This window comes from Cygnus atratus, chromosome 28 (genome assembly GCF_013377495.2).
Source record: "Cygnus atratus isolate AKBS03 ecotype Queensland, Australia chromosome 28, CAtr_DNAZoo_HiC_assembly, whole genome shotgun sequence".
Classification (NCBI taxonomy): Eukaryota; Metazoa; Chordata; class Aves; order Anseriformes; family Anatidae; genus Cygnus; species Cygnus atratus.
This window is the reverse complement of record NC_066389.1, coordinates 2,469,288-2,494,823: the sequence shown is the minus strand read 5'-3', so window position 1 is coordinate 2,494,823 and position 25,536 is coordinate 2,469,288. Positions and strand designations below refer to the sequence as shown.

Here is a 25,536-nt window from a genome sequence, read left to right as displayed (position 1 = left end):
GAGCGCCCCGGCAGGCGCGGAGCGGGCGAGTCCAGGCTGGGGGCGGGGGGCGGAGCCGCCCCGGCGGCGCGTGCGCTCCGGGCGGCTGCGCCGCTTCCTCCCCCCGCGCCCGCGGCCGAGTGGTGAGGGCCGGAGCGGCGGGGGGCGGGGCCTCGCGCGAGCCGGCGGCCGGCGCTGGAGGAGAGGGGGAGAGAGCGAGAGCGCGCTGCAAGATGGCGGCGGCGGGGCCGGAGCCGGGGGGCAGCGGAGGCGGCGGCCTGGGGGGTACGGGGCCGGGCGGGGCCGGGCGGGGGGCCGGAGGGGCCGCGGGGACGGCCCCGGGGCTTGGGCTGAGCCCCGCGGGGGCGAGACGGGAGAGCCTCGGCTGGGGCCAGGCGGGAGGCGCGGGGCCGGGGCGGGCCGGGGCCCCGGGAGGGGCTGGGGGGTCACGGGCGGGGGGCCCGGGCCGGGCGGGGGCCGAGCCGCCGCCGATGGGGGGGCCGCGGGGCGGGGGGGGAGCGCGGCCCCCCCCACCCCCCCCCGCCGCTCCTCAGCCGCGTTCCCCGGGGCCACCGGGGGCTGCGGGGGCCCCGTCTCCGTTCGGCTCCCGGGAGAGGTCGCGGGGCTCCGGCGGTTCCCGGGGAGGTTTCGCTGTCACGGCTGGAAGGCCGAGCGGGGCGGGCCGGGGCCCCTCGCGGGGCGGGCCGGGGCGGCGGGGAGCTGGGCGCGGGGGGCGGCGGGGCCGGGCGGCGGGAGCCCCCTGGGGCGAGAAACGGGGCGCGTTCGGTCCCTGAAGCTGCCGCTTGGCCCCCTCGCAGCGCTTCCCAGGTGCTCTCCCAGCGTCCTGGCGGCGGGGGCCAGAGCCCTGCTCCCCTTCTGTGCTGCCCCCAGACCTGCTCCTTGTGGCTAGACACCGGGATGGTCTCCTAAAAGCCTTTTAATTTGTGTTTGGCGAGATCCGTCTGTCTTCCCTGAGTTTCTGTGGTAGAGAGCAGCGAGGTTTTTTTGTTTCTTGTAACGCAAAATGGTGAAGCTCCCTGGGCACGGAGAAAGCGCTTGTCGCCCAGATCACAGCATGGGGGGGAAAAAAGAAAAGAAACGCAGGGGAAGCCTTCGGGATGAGCCTCGGCTCGTTGCTGTTCTGCACCTGCTGCCTGCTACCCTGCTCTTGTGTAGAAGCGTTTGGGGGCCGTTTGCTGAGCCCCCCGTAAGAGAACCGACTGTAATCATTGCGGCAAAGCTGGTGAAGCGCTGCTCGGCTGTCCGCTGGCAGGGACGTATGCAGGTGTCGGATTTTCTGCCTTCCGAGCTGTGTCCATCCACCAGGCGGTTCTGAAAATGGGTCTCTCACGTCCCCGCTTCATCTTCGTTCAGCTCACGAGCAGGCAGCGGAGCCGTAGTACCTGTTGGGCCCATAAAGCCGGTTCTGTGAGGAGGAACAGATTGCTTGGATCTCTGCTGGCTACAGCAGCCGTGGTGCTGCAGCTCAGGGCGAGGCCCTGGGGTCTTCTCCTCGCCCTGCTGTGGGGCTTCCTTTCAGAATGCGAGCTGCCCCCTCTGCCTGTCCCCTGACCTGAGGAGGAGGAGCCGGCTCCAGAGAGCTTGCAGGGCGCAGAGGGTTTCAAGAGCTTTACTTCGGAGAAAATATGCGAGTACACAAGTAAATCTCTTCTCCCTTCCTGCTGGAATAATTGCCATTGTTTGCTTTCCAGGTAGCTAGGTGTTGGCTAACGCGCATTTCCCACAGGATTCGAATTCTAATTATGAAAGAGCCTCTGCGTGACGTGTGCGATACGTGAAGGACGTTACCTTGGTCGATCCCTGGCGGTGCGGGCGCTGAGCCCTGGTGCTGTCTCGGGGAGACCTGGGGCCTCTCTCTGGGCGCTCGCCCCCTTCCCCGAGCTGGGTTGCTGTGGGCAGCGCCCGGGCTGGGGCTCGGCAGTTTGCTGGGAGCAGGGGCAGAGCTGGAGCTCAGAGGGGCGCGCAGCAGCACAGACCTACGATGGGCATCCCGCGTTGGAGCTGCCTGCGTGCAGCTCCCTGGGGCTGGCCTCCAGAGCCGAGGCTGGGCCTGGCTCGGCTGTTACCTGTGGTCCTGGCAGCGAGAGGCACTTGCCGGTCTGGCTGAGTGTGAGTTCTGTGTAATAACAGGGCCGTGAGCAAGCACCGGGCTGCAGAGGTAGCCAGGGCTTCTCTTTGCCGTCTCGCTTTGGCCTCGGGGCCATCGCGTGAACCACGCTGAGAGCTGGGGGAGCAGCTCTGTGGGCGGAGGGGGACGGTATTCGTGAGGATGCCTGCTCTGGACGCGAGGCTTTTCTCCATGGTAAACCTTAACCCATCTCAGGCCCCACCAGGGCTTGTTGTCCACCCTCAGTGGCACACGGCGTGGTTCACCCTGGGGGCTGATTACTCAGCTACTGGCCTCTTCCAGCTGAAATAAAGGGGACAAGAAGGATTCCAAGTCCCACCCTTCCTCCTCCCATCCACCCCCTGCTCCCCTCCTGCGGCCCTGCCCTGCTGCATGCTCGACTCCCCGGGGAAACACCCAGGAGGATTTCTCATTTTGCTGCTTTCACTTTGAAGCAGCATGTGCCAAAAATGCTAATGTGGGATTTCAGTTGTTTGCTTCTTTGTGCCTTCGGTGCAGCGACTGCTTTATAATTACAGATCTGAGAGAGTTGAGAGTTCATTGTCACCCTGGCTTCAGGCCCCTCCCTGACATCCACAGACAAAAGAATCGCTCTCAAAATGGCTCAGTCACTTCTGTGGGCAGGAAAATCCTCCCGACACCTCTGCGGTGAGCTGAGAGCAGACTCCTGAGCCCTTGCTGGAGGTGTAACGCACCTTCGAAGCCTCAGCTCCCACCCTCCGATTCCTGCAAGGGGGACAAAGCCTTCTTGGGCCCACCTCGCTGAGACCAAGCACGCGGGAGGAAAGATCAGTTTATTAAACAGAAACATCTGAATGGCTCATCATCCTCGAGCTTAAAATAGGACATCAGATGACTTCGAGTCTTGTCTCTGTTGTAAAAGTCTCTTCTTCACAAACGTTAATGGAATCTGAGGAGGCCTCAGTGGGTGTCGAAGGTCGGCAGCGTGAGCTGGGTCCCACTGTCACCGCCCCTGCTGGGAGCACACCGGTGGCTGTGGGAACTGCTTGTGGTGCGCCGGCACTGGGCAAAGCTGCCTCGTCTTCAAGATGGAGACAAAAGATTGCAGTTGAGAGAACAAAGATAAGCAGTGGCTTGTCTGAATAATGACAAACGCGTCAGTCTTCCGACAGCTCATCCAGCGAAGCAGTGGCTAGAAAGCAAGTGAGAGCCGTGCGGTTTGGTGGGGGCACCAGTGACCCGTAGTGCCATTTCCTGAGCTGTGTCTGAATTTCCCTTTGGAAAGTAAAAGCTGCTTCTCCATGTCGTTAAAGTGCTGCTGGCGCGGGTGCCCCGCGATGGAGAGAGCGATGAGAGGCGCGAGCCGCTCGCGTCCTTTCTCGGTTGCCGTGTGAGCGCAGTGATTAAATGTGTTACCTTGCCACGTCCCCGCAGGCTCTGCCTTGTTTAAAACAGAGTGCTCCCGGGGCAGAGGGATCCCTTACGCCTGACCTACATTTTATTCTCCTGGAAAACGATCGTTTGTCTTCCCCGAAACCCGGAGCGCAGTGCAGCAGGCTGTGTCGGTCCTGGTGCCTTTGAGCGAGGCCCTCGGCCTCGGTGCTGCCCTGGGACAGGGGCTGTTTCTGCAGCACCCCTCAGCAGTATTCGCAGGATGAGCTGGAGAAGGAATGCTTTAGCGTTTGCTGTAAAGGTTTGTATCCCCAAAGTCGGTCTGATAGCCCTAAAGCTGCCTCTGAAATCCACCAGCACCATGGAAAATCCAGCGACTCTGTTTCTTGTGTAGGTGCTGCTGTTGGGGAGCAGTTTAAGTTTTGAGTCGTTGCAATGTTCTCGTGGAAAGGTGCCGTAATGCCGAGCGGTAAAACCGGTGGGCTCGGGCCAGCTGCGGGATTGGTTTCCAGATGGCAGAACCTGTGCCAGCAGGTCCAGCTGCGTGGGAGCGGGGGTCTCTGGGTCCCTGCAGGCTGCGGGAAGGAGTTTCCAGCAGGTATTCCAGGGAATGCTCTTGTCTGAGGGCTCATCGATTCGCAGGTGCTAAACGCCTTCAGCAAATACTGCAGCCTGCCCCGGAATGCGGCTGGGAAAGCTGAGATCCTGTCACTCCTCCTCCCCTGGGATATTTTTGCTCTGAAGCATCAGGAAAAGCAATAAAACGAGTACTCCGCAGTCCGGCAGCTCGCTGGGCTACGTTGGCGGTGCTGAGACGTCATCTGCGTCTGCTTCATTTCCAACCCCTGTCTTTTGGGGGGAGCAGAAGGGCGCAGCTCAGGCCAGAGGGTTGGTGTTGGGCCAGGGACGGTGGGGAAGGAACGCAGAAGGGTCTGGAGCAGGTGGCGGATGCTTCTTGCTCCCTGCCCTTTTCTGCCGACACCGTCGCAGCCCCAGGCCGTGGAACGGCGTGGCTGGTCTCCCCTCGCTGTCCTGAGAACCGGTGCGAGTGCAGGGTGTTTTTTGGGTTGTCCTCCGCGGGGCACAGGAGTGAAGACCTCGTGAAGTCCTGAGGTCGTCTGCCGACCCTGCTCCGGTGGAGAGGTAACCTGCTGTCAGTCGAGACGGACCCGTGCCTCCGTGCACCTTCAGAAGGGGTTTTGTTTGGCAGTGCTCCTGTTCCCACTCATCTTTGGTCAAGCTGTGCTGGTGAGAAATGAAGGGAAATGGGTTTCTTCCCAGCCACGGTGGCTTCTGCTGGGTTTGGATTAGCGTTCCCACACATTCACCGCCATGAAGCGTGCCTGTGCCTGGGACTGCGGGGACAGCCGTGCCAGCCCCCATGGTGAAACACCGGGAGGATGTCAGCAGCCCCCAGGTGATGGGGAACAGCTCCAGCCCCATCCTTCTGGGGAGTTGTGCCCACCCCTGCCAGCCTGGGGCAGCACGGAGGACAGAGCAGGCTGCTTTTTCATTGATTTCTAGCTTTGTCTGGGTCCCTACAAAGTGCTGGGGACCTTGCACCATGCAGTGGGGAGCTGGCCTGTGTGTGCGGAGGCCAGGGTTGGATTCTGCCCGGCCTCCTGGAGTAAAAAGCTGCTTCGTTGCTCCAGGTTGAGTATGCCGACCTCCCCAAAAAAACTTGAAGAGAGCTTGAGGACGCATTTGCTGTTCCTGCAAAACAGCAAGAAGAGCCCAGATAAAATTACCAAAGTCTGCATCTTCCATATCTGTCTGGGCTTCTTCCCAGCAAGTCCCCTGCTCGCTGCGGCGTCCACGTCAGCAGAATCGAGTAACTTCAGGAGCGTCCCGCGCCTCCATCAACAGGCTTGTGAAACGAGCACAGGAGAGGAAGGGAGACGCACTGATCCGGGGCAGTAACGTCGGCGGTGCGTGCATGAGCTGGGGCTGCCGTCTGCTAGCAAACGGTGGCAGCAGAGATACCCCCAGCCAAGGAGTCTGCAGCGAGCACGTAGGAGCTCTTTGTCTAGAGGCCGAGTTCACGAGCTCTCCTGATGCATTTGGTTTAATGTTCTTAACATCGTTTATTGGAACAAACCTATCGATGCAGAGAGTTTCAGAACATTACTCACCGCTGGCTTTCTGGCCAAGCTCAAGAGTCTGCAAGTGTTTTGTTATCCCCAGGGGCTGTGCAGGCAGGGGCCGCTTCCAGTGCCAGTGGTCCCTGTGGGGTCTGCCCTGGGCCCCAGCTCGGGCCCGACTGCTGCAGCTTTTCAGAGCAGCCCTCACGGAGGTGGATGGGGTATTTGGGCTCCTCCGGAGCCACGGGAGGGTTTTTGTCGTGCGTGGCTTCTGCAGGAAGGGGTCTCAGTCAGGAGCGAGGCGTTCTGCTTGTGGAGTTTGGATCTCAGCTAGGGAAAATAGGATTTCTTTTTGTGCTTTCTTGGGAAGAATATCTGCTCTTTCTTTGAGTAGCTGAAGTATCAGTTCCCTGTGTAACCTCTTTGTTTTTCCTTGTATAGATCTCAGCTTTTTGTGCTGCTCGGTGAAGTCATTTCGAAGAGGTAGACGGATTGCATAAAGCATGGTTTCCTCCTCTCCAGTAACCAGCAGCAAAATGCCACCTTACATAACTGTCTTGGCTTGCGAGGACTGACAGAACTTGGTGTTTTTCTCTAAACAAGCTCAGAGGAAGGCTGCTCCCCCCTCAACCCAAGCTGCTGTTTACTGACACGTGCTGTGGAAGTGCTCTCCTGACACCGTGGCGGCTCCGTGCCTCTGCGTGCGTGCTGGCAGCGCTGCTGCGGCCAGGTTTTCTGCTCTCAGCTCTTCCTGGCCTGTGCTTTGCAGAGAAGCAACTTCCCTGCTGTGTCCGTTTGCTGTCCCGGGGGACTGATCCCGACAGGCTTTTTGGGGGTGGCAGGTGTAAATGTGCATCGGAGCATCCCAGAGCAGGCGGCGAGCCGTGGCGTGGGGCTGCTCTTCTGGTGCTCCCCGCTTTTGAGCACCCAAAGCGGTACCTTTCTGGGGAGAACCCGGCTTTTTCTTTTTTTTTCTAACTGTAGCCTCTCCCATGCTGGCTGCTTGCTGGGGTGAGACAAAACCCTAAAGTTAGCAGGAGGACGGAGGATGAAAGGGAGTGCATGCCAGTGTGACGTGTCCTGGCGCTCGGCTGGCCCCGCTCAGGCGCTGGATAGCTGGGCTGATGATGTGTTTGGGTGTGCTAGCGTTTTCACTTTTTATTTTCGTCTAAAACACAGCTAAAATTTGTCTGAGTGGAGTGGCTCTGTTTAAAAATAGAGCCGAGCGGGTATTTGTCCCGGCTGTAGCAAATTAGCATGCTCGTGTGCTAGACAAACGAGTGAAGTGTGAATCTGACCTGTGTGCCTTGTTCCGTGCTCTGCTCAGCAAAGCGTTTGTCCAAACCGTTTGACGAGGTGCCATCATCACAGCTTCTGTTGAGCTTTTCTTCTAGTATTTATTCCCTGGATGTATGAATATCTGGTCTGTTGCTGCTGAAAAGGCTCCCGGCAGCTAAGGCTGGAGGAGGGCAGACAGCCATTGCCTTGGCTTCGTTCCGCTTCTGTAAACGGCTCCAAGGAATGCTCGGAGACTGCCCGTAGGGATCGGCCCCACCGTCACGAGCGAGAGGAAAAGGAAACTTTTAGGGACATAGTGAATTTGGGTTTGGACAGGACCAGCTAACCTTGCTCTGTTTCCTTTGTCTAGAATTAACTGCTTGGATCCCTTAACTGCTTGTGGTGCTGCTGGGGATGAGCCAGGCGGGCTCTGGGACACGGGCTCTTTGAACCGAGGCTTGGTTTGCGTTCTCCTCTTAGCGCTTGCTTCGTGTGATGAAGGCAGCGTGGCAGAGATCTGCTCTGCTGCGGGTCCTCTGGTGAGGGAGCTGTAGTTAAATCCTGGTGGAATACAGCCTCGCATGGATGATTAAATATTAACACAGCTAATCTCCAAGGTGATGAGGCTGGTGGTGCTGCTTCAGGATTGCTTGAATCTTGGGGCTTTTAGAGGTTTCAATTTACATAATTACAGATACTTGTTTAAAAAAGAAAAGAAAAGATGTAATTGCTGCTGAACAAGTGCTGTATCATAGTGCCCGGGATGTTTGCCCTATCCCTGCATCCCGACTGATCTTGGCAAGTTGCATGGTTGGACTTGGTGATCTTGAAGGGCTTTTCTGACCTAAATGATTCAGATTTCAAGGCCAAAAGCCTTGAGGCAACGCAGTCTCCTGTGCTGGAAGGGGATGGAACTGAGATCTGTTGGCTCCGGGCTAGGACAGGGGCTGAGTTCCACCTGCGGCGCGGGGCCGGGGCAGGAGGAGCACCTGGCGCGGGGCGCCGCAGCCCGTCAGGACAAACCGCCTGGTCTTCAAAGGGAGACCAGAGGTGGCAGGACAGCTGGGGCAGTCCTTCTGTGCTTTGCTTAATAAAATGCGTTTGTTGTGTTGTTTTTTTTTCCTTGTTTGCTTGTTTAATATGTATTGAAATGAGAACTTTGATCATCCGATAAGGGGATCAGAAGGCTGATGGATTTTGCTGTTAAGTGCCTCCGTTCCTTTTGCTGAAATGCAAATTCTGCTTGATGAAATGGCAGCATGAGGCTGTCCGCAGCCGTGGAGGGGCTGTGCGGGCGGTGGGTGGGCGCAGAAGCGCCGCGAGGGCTGCGCGTGGCAGCGCTCAGCCTGGCAAAACAACCGCTGGCCCCCGGGCAGCGTGGTGCACTGGGAGGGGTGGAGGTACAGGCCCCAGGGGTGCTGGGGTCCGGCCAGGCCGAGCGGATGCCAGCCCATCGCTGTGCTGCCGTGTGGGCACAGGCAGGGTCTGGATGGGTGAGCGGTAAGAGGAATAGCATTTCCTTGTGGCTTGACAAAAACCCTCTCTGCTGTAAGGGGAGAAGCTGGGAAGAAATCAAACATGAGTCAGTGCTTTTCAGACGCCTGAAATCTCTGGAACCAAGGCGCCATGTCTTTTTTTTTTTTTTTTGTGATGCATGATAATGATTAACTCTTTCTGAGTTTGGCTTTGTTGTTTTGACAGGATCATCTACTTTCAAAAAATCGCTCACCCCTGAGGTAAGTTTCTGATGGACAGACTGGCCAAGAGAATCACTTCTGAGGGAAGGCTCAAAATGCCCGATTTCAGACTTAAATAAGATTGCAGAGAGCAGACAAGTTAAGGGTAAGCCAGGCAGTGGTAAGTACAGTAAGTTGCAAATATTCATTTGGGAAATGAGAAGATCTCTCCTTACGAAGAGAATCTGCCCTTAAAAACCCAGCTTGGGACCGAGCAATTCTTGTGCTACCAAAACACCAAATAGGTATCCTGCCAAGAGCAAGACATTCGTGTTGTTTTGACTGAGAAACACCAGTTAACAACAGCATGTGTTTAAACAGAAGAGAATGAGTCAAGCAAGTTCTTGGGGCGTGAATCAGAGCAGAATTCGAAGCCTTCCTAAGCTGTTTCCTCAAAGAATTAGCCTTACTGGCAAAAGCAGGGTGGCTGGCTGGGGTTGGGCCGAACTCCCTCAGAGCTGATGGGTTTGTGATGATGGTGATTACAAAACAAAACCAAAAATTTCTTCCATGGCTGAAAGCAGACCCCTCGGGGTGGGCCTCAGTCAGGCAGGAGTCAGTCAGCTCTCTGGAGACGTTCCAGCGCCGCTGCTGTTCCCAAGGCGGGCCTGGATGGGGCCTGGGCCTTCAGCAGGGAGCGCGCACAGCTTCCGTCTCTGAGAACAGGAAAACTAAGGACAGGCGGTTCTGGGCAGCCACAAGCCTCTAAGAGATCGTAAACACTTCATTCTCACCATCTTTTACTCTATTCCTAGATGCCAGGTTCTTCGGGACAGCCAGGCTCACAGACAATAAAAAAAGGGCACAGAGGAGTGGATTCCACAGGCGAGACTACCTATAAAAAGGTAGGTTAGCTCTTGCACAACTCACTTGAGTATTGTTGTTTTCCACAAAACAAATGCCGCCCAGAACAGCAGCATCTAACGAGGTTCAGCGTTAGACATTTGTGGTGGTTCCAGAAGAAGATCTGAAAGGGAGCACAGCCTTCTGAGCTGGAAAACCAAAGGACTGAATACGCACTTGTCAGGCAGCTTCTCCTGTAGCCTTCTAAAAGGGGAATTATTTTTCAACTTTGCCCATTAGCAAGGGCAAAGGCCTTCTTAGGCCTCTCCTGGCTTATTGGGTGCTTTCTATGCTGTTTGGGCACAATAGTTCCTACAGATCTTGTGACATTACCGGAATTTGCTTTACAAAGGGGAGATTGTTAGGAAATTTTCAAAAAGCCTGTAAATGTGGGTATTTTGTGGATGCTGCTTCCAGTTTCTTGGACTTCATCAGAATGGGTTTACTTTCTCTGAAGTAAGATTGGCTTCTAGGGGGTAGATTAAATAGGTAATGGCTTGATATGGTCATTCCATTTCTTTATGTAAGCGATACTTCTAGTTCAAAATCTCTAACCAAGATGCATTTGCAACTCTTGTCAGGAATCAGAATGGAAGGGAGGAACTCAAATGGTGCTTCTGCAGAAGGTGGCTTCTTTATAGTGCCCTTTTTGAAATTGCTTATGTCTTCAAGTCTGGGATCTGGCTTCTAGTCTCCTGCAAATATGGACATAGAAAGTTAGATGGCAGTAGTAGGAGAGAAAAGTAGTAGCCAATGTAAAATGCTTGAAATGTTCCTTGTGAGGGTCCCAGAAACCTGGTAGGACGCTGCATGGGATTTATCTGGGAATGAGACTAATGGACTGTCTGTCTTTTTTCAATCCTGTCCTTTTCCGTGGGTGGTAAGATGTTTTTTTAAAATTCTTTGTCCTATAAAAGTGATTGTAAACACGCAGCGAGCTGCTCAGCTGATCTTGCTGGCTAATAGAAGAGAAAAAATACTTTTTCCTTGACAACCTGGCCCTGTGGCTGTGTTCACAAACAAGGCAGCAATGCAGTGAGACTGCCCTTGGAGTTCAAGCAGGACTAGGTGAGCTGAGCTGAGATCTGTTTTCAAGCAACTTTAGCCTGGAGAGGGTAAGGAAGAGAAGTGGAATCAAATTCTTCTTCCCTCCCCAACTAATACTGAAGTAAATGGCAAATAAAAGTAGGTAGCTGAGGTAGAAAAGGACGTTGTCTTGATGGGAAGCTGGAGTTGCTGCAAGTTTATTGCTGTCTCTTCAGGTCACTGTAAGCAGATCTCTTGCAGCTGTGGTAGCAGAAAAACAGTTAAGTGGGAGAAATCATAGAGTCATAGAATATCCCAAGTTGGAAGGGACCCCTAAAGATCATCGAGTCCAACTCCTGGCACCACAAAGGTCTATTCAAAAATTCAGACCGTATGACTAAGAGCACAGTCCAAATGCTTCTTAAACTCCGATAGGCTTGGTGCCATGACTATGTCCCCAGGGAGCCTGCTCCAGTGCGCGACAACCCTCTCGGTGAAGAACCTCTTCCTGATAATGTCCCTCTTAATTTTGCAAGGCTTCATGGAAGATGTGTGTCTGGGGAAAAAAATTGAAAAGTTCTTCTCCCAGGTCTGGTCTAGATGCTGAGCTGCTAAATGCTTTGATGTGCAATGATTTCTTGTGCAGAGGCCTGAGTTTTGTTTAGCTTGAGGAAAAAAACACAAAGTAGTTGGGTCACGAGCCCTGAATCTTGTTCTCGGTTTGGTTGCTATATGTTTAAGCCAAGTGAAATGTCCATGAGCTGCTGTACACAGATCCAACTTGCACCTGTTCTGCAGCATCAACATTTCCAGCAGGCATTACAGCAAAGTTCAGATCTCTGTGCTCCGGGAGCTGACAGGCCATATAACATGGGGGTGTTGAGCAGATCTCATCTGGGCTGTGCTGGGAAAAACAGCCCCTAGCCTGAGCTAGACTGAAGCACGTCTCAGTGGCCTGAGATGAGATCATGTGCTGTGCAGACAGAAGAGGACTCTTGATGTAAGTAGCTGTTACAAGAACACAGTCTGGCATTGTTCTCGGACAGCTCGTGCGCAGGACGCAGGAGTGAGATTCATGTCTTTGCTCCTTATTTTTAAGTGACAGTGAGCTGCTTAAGGTTAAAGAGCCACGACCCAGCAAGAGTCAGAGGAAGGAGGTAGCAGCAGATAGAAGTGTGCGTTGTGTGCTGGCCCTGCCTGCCTTGCCCTGTAGAAGACCTAAGTCTGCCCAAGCTGGGGAAGGGTAAACTGTGAACTGTGTAGCTCCACGACCTGGCAGACTAAGGTGACAAGATGCCCCTTTATTCATAGGGGAACGAGATAGTCTGTCCCTGGAAGTCATTCTCCTCTGACCGCAGGTTGTAGAGATGAGCACTGTGGGAGGAGGAAATGAAATTCAGTCTTCTGAAGGCTAGCTTCAGAAGGATTAAAACTATTAAAACCAGCAGGATTAAAACTATTCTAACTGGAACTAGTGGGTGTAAAATACCCCAGCTTAACAGCGCTGCTTTAAGTTTGGGGCTCCCATTTCTTTAACTCCTTTCATTCCTGTTTCTAGTCTGCTGCTTCGCGTTGCCTGACTCATTTTCTCCATCTCTCCAGACAACATCATCTGCCTTGAAAGGTGCCATTCAGCTGGGCATTACACACACAGTTGGAAGCTTGAGCACCAAACCTGAAAGAGATGTTCTCATGCAAGATTTCTACGTAGTAGAAAGTATTTTCTTCCCAAGGTCAGTTTTTGCTTTCTCTTCTATGTTGTGCTTTGGTAGTGAGTAGCAGCACTAGTTCCTAGCCCTACTTGCACGTTAGGAAGCAGCACCAAACCCGGGCAGTTGATTTCAGGAGTGAGCACAGGTCTCCTTAGCAGAGCTGCACAATGTACTGCTTATGGACCAGCTCTGACTCCTGCCTCTGACCTCCTGCCTCTGAAGAGGCCCGGCTGTTCCCCAGATGTGAGCACCTTTGCTCTTGTGAACAACTGCAGGCTTGCTGTTGGGCGTGCATCCTTGTGTCCCTCCTGGGTGGGTGCTTTTTAGCCCTTGAGTGTGTTAGAGGCAGCCAGCCAGTGGGTGGTTGCTTTTTGGGTAGTCTCTTAAGAAACCTGACAAATGCAGATACCTGTATGCCCTTCTGTCCTTGATCAGTGAAGGGAGCAACCTGACCCCGGCTCATCACTACAATGATTTTCGGTTCAAAACCTATGCTCCAGTGGCCTTTCGTTATTTCCGGGAGCTGTTTGGGATCCGACCTGATGACTATCTGGTAAGGTGTTGGTTGTACCAGGTTCCCATTTGTTGCATGCTCTGTAATGGGTGTTTGCCCTCGTTCCCCTCCTCAGAGCTGTGGAGTGCTCTGTAGGCACAGCACTGGATGCTGTCTGTGACCCTGGGGTTTGACTCTGTTGATCTGGAAAAGGAAGAGCCTGTGCACTGAAGTTTCCCGTTGATGTCTCTTTCACCTCTGTTTTTTTCATCTTGTCCTCCTCAGTACTCGCTCTGTAGTGAGCCACTCATCGAACTTTCTAACTCCGGGGCCAGCGGATCCCTCTTCTACGTATCCAGTGACGATGAGTTTATCATCAAAACAGTTCAGCACAAAGAGGCTGAGTTCTTGCAGAAGCTGCTGCCTGGCTACTATATGGTAAGGCACTTGGGCAAGGCTTTCATTGGAAGCTAGGGAAGTGTCCCCCATGTGTACAAATGTGACAGAAAATGCTACATACTGCCTGGTAGATGCAAGTGGAGGTTTGATCTGTGCCTCAGCTGACTGACAGCTTTTGTCTCAACTGTCCAGAGGCAAAGACAGTCACTGAAGGACACGAACTGCCTGGGTATTGCAAGACTAGGATAGGAGTCTTGCATTGCACTTAGTGACTTGGGTGGTTGTAGAACATTGCAGGCTGCTTTGTGACCAGCTGTGAACTGCTGTGAGCTGTCCTTTCTGCACAGTGTTACGCCAATGGTACTTTGTCTTGCAAAGATGTACTTATGTTTCCCTTCCCAGAATTATGCTTGGTTCCATCTGCAAAGCTGAAGTATTTCACTGAAGAACTCTGATTTTAGGTTTCTATATATGGAAGCAGCAGCATTGGGAGTAAAGGCATGTTAATTTTATGAAAGCAGTTACAGGAAAAAAAGGCTTTTTTAGTTTGGAGCAAAATCGGATCCCACCCTGAAGCGTGATGCGTGTGTGATCTGACTGCTTCATGTGTTTTTACAGCCTGACCTTTTCAAGCCACCTCTGTAAAGGGGAATTTAGCCATGAGACAGTCCTGCCTTACAGAAGTGCCTTAGGACTTTTGATGCCGTTGGGGCCATTAGCTGAATTCTCTAAACTGCTTCTGAACCCACAAATACTTTTGCTCCGATTATACTCAAAAGCACATTGTTTTTCTTCAAAATTCTGTCTAATGTCTTCCATAGCCACGACAGTTTAGATCTGTTTGTCCTGATGTACTTAGCTTGACCTAGGTGCCAAATTTAAAATGGATAAGCACAAGATCATCCTTTGCCCTGCGGCCTCCCCAGCTTAGCTTCTGTGTGAGTGAGCAGCAAATTCCTTTTGCGTTTACAAGCTTTATCTGACCCATTCAGCTTTGCAAAGAGGTTATTAACAGTAGGCATCACCCATCTGTTCCCCATGCTCACCTGCCCATGTCTCTTAGCTTCTTTGGTGATTGCTTTGAATCATTGCCATTTCCATTTCAGCTTAGAAGCACAGGAAGGAGCAAATAACTCCTCTGAATAGCATGTCAATAACCAGGATGGCTTTGAAGGTATTTCTGTGTTTTTGGCACTTTAGAACTTGAACCAGAACCCAAGGACGCTGCTGCCAAAGTTTTATGGCTTGTACTGTGTCCAAGCCGGGGGCAAAAACATTCGGATTGTTGTGATGAACAACCTTCTGCCACGCTCTGTGAAAATGCACCTGAAATACGACCTGAAGGGCTCCACCTACAAACGTCGAGCATCCCAGAAGGAACGGGAGAAGGTCTTCCCAACATACAAGGACTTGGATTTTATGCAGGACATCCCTGATGGCCTCTTCTTAGATTCAGACATGTATAACGCTCTGTGCAAAACGTTACAGAGAGACTGTTTGGTAAGTGGAGGGGTGAAGAGTAGTATGGAGAGATCTTTCCTTTTTCTGGGCCTTTTCAATGAAAAATGGGGTGGCAGCTGTCATTCTCGTAGTGTCTACCAGGGGTGTTGACTAGAGAACCTGTTTCTTCATGGTGGTGTGGACAAGAAGACCTGGACCCCAGTTGCACACAGCTCTGTGCGTAGAGGCAGAGGAAAGAAGCAGTGTCTCCTCTCCCTCTGGCAAGGTTGCACTGTGGAGCAGGGCAGGATCTGGGGAGAGGGGCAAGAGACTTGACTGAGCCTGGGCTCAGGTGAGCTGCCTCTGAGCAGCGACGCAGAAATCGGTGATATCCCCTGGTTTTGGTCCCTTTCTGCATAGGAGGAGTACCAGTGGCTTTCCTGTAACTACCTTTGGCATCTGTAGATGAGCTGACTGTGCACAAGCTATGGATTAAAAGTCATCCCCTCTATACACTCACGGCTCTAGGCAGAAATGCTGACTGCACTGTTGCAAATGTCTGCTCTGACAGTTTCCCTGGGCTTGCAGTACTGAATGAGCCTTCGTTGACTTTCTGCCCAGGTCCTGCAGAGTTTTAAAATCATGGATTATAGCTTGCTTGTGGCAATCCATAACATTGATCTGGCACAGAGAGAGCATGCGTTGGCAGATGGGACATCTCAGACCGACACGCGGCGACCCGCTGCCCAGAAGGCCCTCTACTCTACAGCCATGGAATCCATCCAAGGAGAGGCCCGGCGAGGTGGCACCATAGAGACAGATGACCAGTAAGTTCATGTCGGTGTTGCTGTTCTCACTGAAGTACCGTGAAGAGCGAGGGGTAAAATCCAAGCTTGGCTAATGGAGACTTAATTTACATGCAGACTGGGCTATATAGGATTGCTGGACAGAGAATTCTCAATATCAAATCTTCTTGTGCTTTTAGCTTTGGCTTTGACTTCCCTTCCTTAATGTGCAAAAGATCTTTTGGCCTTCCAGGTGGCTTTGAGAGTTCTCTGCTCACCAGTTTTTGGCAGCTTCACATAGCTATATCCATCTGTCTCCAAGAGGCATAGTGATGGCTTTGTTAGATCAGACTAACAGCCCATAAAGTCCAGCTGCCATCTTCAGTATGGATGGTGGTAGATGCTCTTTACAGTTGCTTGGTCTCTTCTCATGAAGGAGTGGGGATTAATCCTCATCTTCAGTAAGACTGGCATACAGACAGGAAAGGGGGTCAGTTCTCAGGAGGTTTAGTGAACTTACTGAAATAGTGTTTTGCTCTGATTCGTTTTCCCCAATTTGTTAGCTGAACAGGAGGAGCCTCCTGCATGTTGATGCTTGTTGAATAGTTCGCATAATACTCAGCCCACGCCAGGCAGCCTGAGAGAGGCAGTGGGGTGTGAGAACACCCTGTTTCATGTTTGCTCTGTCCTCTTCTAGGATGGGAGGCATTCCAGCCCGTAATGCGAAGGGGGAGAGACTGCTCCTTTACATTGGCATCATTGATGTGCTGCAGTCCTACAGGTAAGAAACATTGAGTAACGGCTGTGTATCACCTAAGAGTGAAAATCACTTTACGGCATTGTCTGTCCCTGCTTGTTTGTCAAGACTGGCTTTCAAGAAAAAAGACGTGGTTTATTAACCACCTTCATTTCGTTTTATTTTCTTGAAGTTGGGCTTTTGGGGATTGATTTCCAGGTCTTGTTTACCATACTTACTTCATGTTCCCAGAATGGATTTACTCTCATGAAGTTTTTTTTTGTATGCTGTGGTTGTTGTGCACAGGCACCACGCAGGAAGTGGCGAGGAAAAAACAAGTGGTGGCTTAAAATGACCATAACCACTTCTCCCTATGAAAGTAAAAATAGGTATAAGGCTTACCTTCTATTTATATTCAAATACAATATACAGGAAGTTACATACATACAGAGTCTGTTGAAAGTCATAGCAAGTTAACTGTCCGTGTTAATTATGCCTGTGAAACTTTCCACTTGCCCCCCAACTCCGCCTCGAAACACTGAAGCTGCGGTTTCACAAGGTGTGAGGTGCTGCTCTAACAGCTCTGAGGGCCCAGGTCTTGCTCTGCTACAGCTGTCCTGATGGCCCGGCGCTAGTTCTCTCGTCTTATGCTGACTCTGGTGCTTTCTGAACCCTCCCTCAGGGTCACTCCGTTCACTCACCCTGCAAAGACAGTTCTCTGCTGAATTAGGGAGCTGAGTCATCTCTGGGACAGATGCAGTGAGGAAAGTTTTTGTAAAGGAAGCCTGGGACTGTACAGCAGGGACAGGAAAGCAGTGCGGGACAGTGAACTGTTCAGTTGGCCCCGGCATCTGCGGAGTGGGACAATGAAGAGAATCTAAAGCCAAAGTAGTCAGTTGTTTGGGGTGTTTGACACGGCTGTCAAAAGGCAGGCTCAGTAATGAGTGAGCATTATATCATACATGGATAGGTTTGAAAATTGTTCTAATTATTTCCCTTTTCAGATTTGTCAAGAAGCTAGAGCATTCTTGGAAGGCCCTTGTACATGATGGGGTAAGGAGTAAAAATTTCCACTGTTTCATTTGTTTTGCAATAATACCAGCTCACTGCGCACAGGATCCTGGTTTTCTAAGGAGCACGTGTATTTGCCTTTTAAAATAAAAGTAGTATTTTCTAGGTAGCGTCAGATTTGTTAACGCTTTTCACCAACTTATTCCTTAAATATCGATTGCTTTGTATGTAATGCAAAACTCTATCTAATCTGTTTCTCACAGCTCTCTTGTCACTGTGAGAACCCCTGACTGTTCCTTGTCCAATGTAGCATGTGTCAAGGTTAGCAGTGGGAAAGAAGCTCGTGTTAACTGTAATCCCTTACTAATTAAGATTCACGTGTTAATGTTTATCCCTTTTAGGACACTGTGTCTGTGCACAGACCCAGCTTCTATGCCGAAAGATTCCAACGGTTCATGTGCAACACAGCATTCAAGAAAATACCATGTAAGTACCTCTGTGCAGGCGTACCCCTGGCAATTGCCATTGTTTCTGGCTTCTTGCTCAGCAGCTGTGGTTTGGGAAGGTGCATGACAGCATGTAAGACCTTTAGGAAGTCTGCTGTGCTATGTCACCTCTTTCTTCCGCTTAGATTGTTCTTACCTCACAAATGTGAGGAGCTGTTTCTTCCATCAAAATGTTCCTTCAGAGCACAGCCCTTTTTCCACTCTCTGTCACTGGAAAGTTGCTGTGTCAGGTCTTTTACTCCTTCCTGAGTACATTGTGTTACTAAAGTGCTGCCTTGTTCTTTGTCTTTAAGTAAAGCCATCCCCTTCTAAGAAGAGCCGGTCTGGCACCGCAGTTCCTCGTCGAAGCTGTCAAGGAGGAGTGCCTTTCCAGTCACATATGTCATGTGAGACAAAAGCACAAGTAACAACAGAGGTGGATGTAGAGCAAGGTTGGTACCTGGGTGCAAAAAAATAAAATAAAAATCTTACTTCTGTGTTGTGCTAGAATAACTAGTGGCTATGACACAGACACAGACTTCTAGGTTGGAAGAGACCTCAAGATCATCGAGTCCAACCTCCGACCTAACACTAAGTACTCCACTAAACCATATCGCATAATCCTAGCGGTCTAATCAAAGCTTTCTGCCTCCTGAGCTGTGCAAGACACCTCTGTGTGGTTTTGCAGTCCTGCCAGGGGCAGGGTCTGTTTTCTGGGTTCATAGGTGCCAGAAACTGGGCTGAGGCTGTATGGCAGTCTCAGGTGTCTGGTCTCTTCCCAACAGCACATGCCATGGGATTTAGGTCAGTTGGGCTAGGCAGGCCTGTGGAGCGTCAGAGTCCAAGCAGAGAACTGAAGGCAGGGCTGGTTTTTCAGAGCTCAGATGTCTTAGATGTCTCGGATGGGATCCAGCTCAGATCCTGACCCGTGGCTAGTGTGTTCTGGTGATGGAACAGTCTGTGCTTCAACTCAGGTTCCCACCTTGGTCGTCCAGATCTCCTGCCAAGGACTCTGCCAGTAGATGAAGCTAACAGCGATTCCGTCGCAACAACCCTGTCCACTTCTTCCTTGGGCAGTGGAGGCCTCAACTCACCCGCAAACAGGTAAGGCTCTCACTGTTCCAGTGCATGGCGGGCCAGCAGCTCCTGTGAGTCAGATTCATGAGCCACAGGAGGGCTCTGTGCTGCTTTGTGGTGCTTAGTTTTTTGGCATGTTTGCGGAAATACCCGTTTGAGTGGTCCTTCTGTGGTGATGAGCAAGTTCAGTTCTGTCAGTTCAAGCATGTTCGGGCGGGGGAGCATTTTGTCACCGTTCCTGCGTGCAGTTTTTTGCAGATGACATGATCCTGCATCTTCTGCTTGGGCTGTGCAGGGGTCCCAGGGGCTTTTAGTTCCTTGTGCGTTCTGTGTTTAATGGCTTTGTTCTGGAGTTGAGATAACTGTGCTAGTTAAAGTGAGTTGGTGGAAGTGGCACTGCCAAAATGTACTTGAAGAACATGAACGTGGCGATAGATGGTACTGAAAGTGACCTACCTGCCTTGCTGTGCTTCTCAGAGGGTTGGGCTCTCTCGCCACTTAGTGATTTGAAGAGCGTGGAGCTCCTACAACTCCTCAGGAAAGGAGGCTGCAGGGATGTGTGCAGGCACAGTGCAAAATACCTCAGGAGCTGAAGTGCATGGAGAGCTGTGAGGGAGAGGATGGCTGCCTTTGAATGTTTCGTTTGTTGCTGAAGTGGTAAGACTTGAAGAGTAGGAGGAGCTGTGGTCAGAGAACGATCCCTGTCACAGAAGTTTTTCTGAGGTGTTAACTTCTCTTCCTTGGAAGCGATCATAAACCATCTATCTTCATCATTCCTGACGTATTGTCCTGCATCGTTGCACTGAGCGAAGTGCCTGCTCTGTCCTGAGCTGCAGGAGAACAAGATACAATTGTAATTAACACCTTTTATTCCCTCTGTAAAACCTGGAAACTTCTCATTAGGGATCCGAAACCAGAGCTGCTCCTTTCCAGTACATCAGCATGCCTGAGGCGTTCTTTTTACTTAACTGCAGGTCTCTCTCCTTCAATCTCTACGTAGGTCAGTGGGCGTACAAGTGCATAAAGCTGACAGCTCAGCAAAGGATTTGACTAGAGCAGCTACCGGCATCTTCTTGCCTAGGTGAGGGGAGGAACCAGACTGCCTGAAACCTTTTGTCTGGAGGGTGTGTTCAGAGAGACTTACCTGGACGTTTGGCCTGGTGCTTTTTGCTGGCCAGTGGCTACGGTTTCTGTATGATTTGCTCCTAAAACACGGTACTGTAGCAGGGTGGGTCCCTGTGCAAAGACTCGGCCATCCTCGGCATGTCTGTGAGGCTCAGTGGTAAAACCTCTCAAGACGGTGTCCTCCTTGCAGCACGTGGCTCTGATGCTGTTTGTGGTAAAAACGCAGAGTCTGGTGTGTAGGATCAGACCTGCTGCTCCACCGAGCTCAGCCCTGGGTGGTTCTCCGGGTGCCAAGCCCGATCTGTGCGTTTGCCCCAGTGCCTCTGGGGCCAAGTACACCACTTACCGTACCCTGCAGGCACTCGAGCATGTGCTTGCTTACTCTTTGCCAGCAAAAAAAACTGTGTCAGCAGGCAGAGGTACTGAAATCGAGGACAGGGAACAGGCTAATGTTTTCTCCCACGTAGGATCTTTAGGGCCTTAGGATCTGTGAGCTCCCCACATTGAGCCTGTTGTCAGAGGCTTAAATCCACTTGTGGGATTGTGGGAGAGCTGTAAAGCTCTGCAAACCGTGAAAAGGATGGAAGCAATTTGTAAATTATTGATTTTTTTAACGATGTAACCTGTTGAAGGGGTTTAAAAATGAATTTTCCCTCTCTACAGAATCAGCTGGTCTAGTGGGGTGTTTACCACTCTTTGGGGAGGCAACCTCTTAAATCCCTGCCCTGTGAGAAGGGGAGGGAGCCCGCCTGAAGGAGCAGGTGTGGGGGGCAGGCAGGAATCCTGTCTGCTCGAGAGCTGCCTTTAAGGAGGAGCTCAGCCTTCTCGTGGGTGCTCCAGTCTCGGGCTCTTTCGCAGCACAGCCTCGTGTCTGCCCCAGTGTTGTGGCCACGTGCACCCGTTTGCTGCGCGCAACCTGTGCGCTGGAGGTGCGCCCTTTGTGGTGGCGTAAACGGGAGCGCACGGGCGTGGGTGCCCCCAGGGTGGAGAGCCGAGCCCAGCTTGGTGCTGGCGGAGCTGGATTTCCCTGCCCAGCTGCCTGGGCTGGGCCCAGCTAGTGACTGGTCCAGCACCACCACCCTGATGCTGGCGATGAGTACCTGCTGGCAGCAAACCCCGAAGCTGCAGAGGAGGGTGTGATGCTGAACGAGGGAGGAAGACTTCCTTCGGTATGCAAGGATCCATTAGCAGCCTGTTCTGGTTCTGGGAAGGGCAAGATGGGCTGGGACTGCCCTGCTCCAGCCCAGCTCTGGCATTTAACCTGTGGCAGAAGCATCCCGGTGTATGAGCTTAACCACCACGTGCTGCTGTGAGCATCAGCTGCTGACCCGCATCTGCAGCAAGGAGTTCCAGGGGTTGTTGATCTGTTTTAGAGGGGCTCTTTATTCTCCTCAGCACTGTGATTGATCCCGCTGCCTAGGGTTAATAAGACAAGCCTTGAGGGCCATATAACTGCAACTGACACTGATCATCCTTGCCTCTAATGTCTGCCTAGGTCAGAAACAGAGAGTCGCCAGGTAGAGCACTCCAGGGGGATTGAAGTCAGAGCAGCTCAGAGTAACCAGGCAAATAGGTGAGCATGATCGGGCAGGGAGGTGGAGTTTTGCATTCCTGATGAGGATGACTGGTGTCATGGGTGAGAGATGTTATCGATGCACGGGTGTTTGCGTGGAGTGCTGTGTCGCCTGGTGACTGAGCAGCTCGATGCTTCTGTACTCTGGCAACAGGCAGTGGAATCCCACCGAGGAAGGCAGGCTTCGCCAAGCCCTGGGTGATACTTGCAGGAGGCACTCCTAAAGCCTTCAGTCGCCAGGAGAGCCGTGCCTGCTAAGTGAAATACGCCTTCACAGACCGACTGCTGCCTGTGTGTTTCCCAGGGATGAAGAGAAGCTGTGGTCACCATGCCCTTAGTGGGAAAGGGCTCAAGACCCAGGCTGGGAGCTGGAGTTCCTTGGCCAGGTGGTTGTGGCCGTTTAGCTGTGCAGGTTCATGAAAGAAATGGGGAGATAACGAGGGATATTGGACTCTAGTGAGTGTTGTTCCAGGACACACACACACACACACACACCCTGCCCCTTTTCTCTGTGCACTGTGTCCTGACAGGCACTGTGTGCGCATGTGATGCGTCCTGCAGGCACTACGTAGCTCACAGTCATTGCATAAGAGGTTTGCCAGGGGCTTTTTCAAATAAAGGTGCCTCTGCCTGTAGAGGCTGAGGCTTGCTGTTCTCTGGTGCTTTGTGGATGCTTTGACCCTGGACTGTTTCCACCCAGGACCATTTTCATGTTGATGAGGTGCTTGAGGACTTGTGTGAAGAAGTGCTGACAAAAAGTGCTTGTTCCTGATGTATGAAGTCACCTGGACTGGGGGGTTGATTTTCTAGGTGTTGTTTCAGGTGCCTGGCCCTGCAAGGATCATGTTGCCTGTGACTCTGTACTAAACCTGCCTAACAAAGCCTTTGTGACATGCTGGGTTGTTCCACTGTGCTGGGTGCAGCAGGGCAACCAAGAAATGTGACTTATTGACAGCTCATTCTTAAAAACTGCTTTACAGGTCTCCCCCTTCTGTTTTCCCAGTGGCTCCCCAGGGCCTTCAATACCCGAGCACTCCTCAGAACTGAGGGAACAGTTCGAAGACCTGCAGGAGACGGAGATAAGCTTTGTGAGTACTGTGCTTCCGAGGAGGAAGCGAGCAGGTCTGTAGGTGGGTGGACAGTGACAGGCTACGTGGCTCTAGTTCTGCTGTTCCCCAGAGGTGCTGGGAGCGCGGGCATGGAGCTGGGTGGGTGAGAAGCAACCGGAGCAGGAAACACGTGTTCATTTTCCTCTGGTATGTGAAGGCTCGGTCTGCCTTGTGCTAGGCGCTGTTCATCCTCTTAGTGATAATCTGCTACCCCCAAAGCCTTACATTAGATAAAGTGGGAGGCAAAGCAGAGACATTCCTCTTTTCCAAGGGCCAAGAGTGGGTTGGGTGGCAGAGATAAAAGTGGGTGAAGCTGACCCAGACCCACTTTGCTGTCCTAGCGGAGGAGGACATACTCACAGCCCCTCCTGTGTTAGTGTAAGGCATTGGTTCGGGAAAGCCTGACCACGAGTGAGCTCAGCATCCCCATTTGCTTTGCTTCTCCCAGGGTGGAGAAAGTTCAGGAGACCAGTCAGGAAACTTCTGCTGCTCTTCCTTAGATGGCAGGCTCTTCCTCAACATGTCCCCTCTTTTCTCTTTCCAGTGAGGCGACATCGAGGCCGTTGCGATGGAAGCAGATGGTTCTGTGCTCTGTGTGGTCTGTGGAGTCTGACAAACGTTCAGCCCCCGTTGCTGACTTTTTTTTTTTTTTTTTTTTTTTTAAGAAATTTTATCTGGACTGAAACCTAGAAGCTGGAAGGCTGGGTTACACATAGTGAGGTAGTGTTATACGAGACTGGGCCAGCACAGCTGAGCCTCAGGATGCCTAAGTCTCCTTACTGCAGAGCACATCAGGTGCCACTGTGTCCCCACTGTCCTCCTTGGTTTTGAAGCCTGGCAGGAGCAAAGCAGGCTGTTGGGAGGAGGAGGAGGAACTGCTCCGCATGGGCTGAAGGCCTCTGGAAAAGGGATCTGACTTTCAGGGAGTTATCTACTTGTGATGCCAACACCACAAACCTTGCAAGAACAGGCGACTCTTCAGAGTTCTGCGGGGAAACGGGCATTAGAAGCTCAGTGGGGCAGTTTGCGACAGAGCAGTGTGGTTTTATTTTGTATTTTAAACGAGTTTTTAATTTAAAAGTTTCCTTGAATTCAGTCATATCACTTCTTTTTAGTCCTGCAGTATAGTCATTCTTTTTTAATAAATAAGCTTCTCAGTATTCCACCAGAAAATACCCTAGGTGAGCGGCAGCGAGGGGTGCTGACCACAAGGAGCCCTCTCCCCGGTACCTGCTCCCGGTGGCAGTAGTCTCCTGAGACAGCGAGGTGGAGAGCAGGGGTGTTCTGTTGTGCTCCTTAGCTTGGAGGATTTTGAAGATGCAAAGCTTTTGAGATGTTAGGGAGGTTTTGGATTGCTTTGTCCCTTGTTTTTGAAATGAGTGTCTTTGTCCCTGCCATGTTTCCTTCCCCACAAAGTAACTAATGGAGGGAGATCTTTGTAACGGGCGCACTTTTTTTTAAAGCCTTCAGTATTTCTTAAGCAAATGGACCAAACCTAGCCTGCTCGGTTCCCTTCCCTGCCCTCCAGCCTGCTGTTACGTTCTGTTGTGGGCACCGCTGGCAAAACTTACAGTTTTTATAGCTTGGCTCCCTTTTGATATCTCAGCCTGCACCCTAGCCAGCCTTGCGGAACCGTGTTTGGCACTGATGCTCTTGATGGCTCAAGATTGAGATACCTGCCTAAATGGCTGCCTGCTGTGTGCGCTGAGACAGACATCTGCCTCCACAAAAGTACGGTGCATTTCGAGTCCCATTTAAAGAAAAAAAAAACCTGAAGGGAGGCATGGTTCTGTTGTGGCCGTTCCCCCTTGTGCAGGAGGCTGTGGCGACGCCTCCCTGGCACGGGCTGCAGACACTTACTAGAGATCTCAGAGATGTTGGACTGATCTTTATTTTCACTAAATGCTTTTTTAAGAAATGAAGTGACTCTTCCCCATGTTCCTGGTGGGTTAGAATCCTCTGTTCTTTTTTATATAAAAAAAAGTAATTTAAAGTTTGCCCTTGCAGCAGTGCAAGGGGTTTCTATGCTAACTAGCAATGATTGCTAAGGAAACCAAGAATGTAGTGGTGTAGAAGGGGATGTTTTTAGTTGATGTTTCAGAGCCAAGTCTCTTCCCACCTTCCACTTCAAGCTTTTAATTAAAGTGGATGTGATGCAAGCTGATATTTTTTAAGAAAAAACTTCTTTTTAAAATTTTTTTTGAAAGACCAAGTGGAATGGCCTTACTCCGGGTGTTCCGGATCCAGAGGGGTTTGCTGGAGTGTGAGAACAGCCTCTGTTCGGAAGCTGGCTGTTGGGTTCTCAAGGGCTCTCAAACCTCTCAACACCAATCATCGTCCCAGCGAGACCTGTGGGTGGGAGAAAAGATCAGTTCTGGGACACCTCGGGTGGATCTTCCTTTCTCCCTCCCTGTTACCTCTGACTCTACCCGCAGGTTACACTTTATAGCTGAAATAACTGTCTATATTAGACACTGTTTCTTACCTTCCCTCCTAACTCATTTTTTTTTTTTTTTACCAGGAGGGAAGAAAACTAAGTCTCAATTTTTTCATGGTTTAATATTTATGAACTTGTATTTAAGTGTTTTATTTTTTTTTTCTCCTGGGGATAGTTATTCAGTGAGTAGGGAGATGGGGGTGGGGGGTGGCATTTATATATGGGAACTATCAACCTCTGCTTTGTAATGGGTTTTCAGAATAACTGCTATTGTTATTTTTTTTGCGACAGAAAGTGGCAGGCAACTGCTTTTGTCTTTTAAAACCTCGCGGTGGCTTTTCTCTGGCGGGGAAGGGGGCTTTGGGTCTTACAGGGGGGCAAGAGCAGGGAGCAGCTGGGACAACTGCCCAGGCCCCTGCTGCCACCACCTCCTGGTGCCAGCTGATGGATCCCAGGCTCTCCTGTCCTGCTCACCATCGGTTCTGGCATCGCCACTGGCACCGCTTCGCCACCCGCATCCAGCTGCGAGGGCCTGGACCTGTCCCCATGGAGCAGCTCGTGCCGTGTTGTGGACATTGTCATATTACCCGTGTACCATTTTGTTGTCATCGGCTGTTTGTGGATACCTACAGCCCCTGCTGCCCTGCGCGGCAGCAAAATACAGCGTGTGCTCCTGAACCAGCCTGCCTCTGCGCCTGCTTTCTGTGGG

The 25,536-nt window shown here is 51.8% G+C and overlaps 1 protein-coding gene across 13 annotated transcripts; it reads left to right on the top strand.

Moving 5' to 3' along the window:
- The first annotated feature begins 70 nt into the window (after positions 1-70).
- PIP5K1A (phosphatidylinositol-4-phosphate 5-kinase type 1 alpha) lies at positions 71-25,508 on the top strand. 13 transcript variants are annotated; one of them, XM_050715848.1, is made up of 17 exons: positions 146-264; positions 8,542-8,576; positions 9,332-9,421; positions 12,048-12,178; positions 12,593-12,710; positions 12,936-13,088; positions 14,250-14,549; positions 15,111-15,316; positions 15,972-16,055; positions 17,015-17,063; positions 17,423-17,507; positions 17,821-17,958; positions 18,502-18,610; positions 19,584-19,664; positions 21,204-21,281; positions 22,285-22,369; positions 22,935-25,508. In XM_050715848.1, the coding sequence occupies exons 1-17, from the start codon at positions 213-215 to the stop codon at positions 22,935-22,937; spliced, it is 1,797 nt and encodes a 598-aa protein (XP_050571805.1). In that variant the 5' UTR covers positions 146-212; the 3' UTR covers positions 22,938-25,508. The 13 variants fall into 13 exon arrangements, with proteins under 13 accessions (XP_050571807.1, XP_050571805.1, XP_035426557.1 ...); XM_035570661.2 differs by having other exon boundaries at positions 147-264; positions 18,481-18,610; XM_050715847.1 differs by having other exon boundaries at positions 147-264; positions 18,481-18,610; positions 22,262-22,369.
- The last annotated feature ends 28 nt before the right edge of the window (positions 25,509-25,536 follow it).

Excerpts from the sequence above, each read along its gene's own strand:
- PIP5K1A (XM_035570661.2), top strand. The coding sequence starts at position 213 with ATGGCGGCGGCGGGGCCGGAGCCGGGGGGCAGCGGAGGCGGCGGCCTG. Across the intron at positions 8,577-9,331 it reads AAAAATCGCTCACCCCTGAG|ATGCCAGGTTCTTCGGGACA; the intron begins GTAAGTTTCTGA and ends CTCTATTCCTAG. Across the intron at positions 17,064-17,422 it reads AGGCCCTTGTACATGATGGG|GACACTGTGTCTGTGCACAG; the intron begins GTAAGGAGTAAA and ends TATCCCTTTTAG.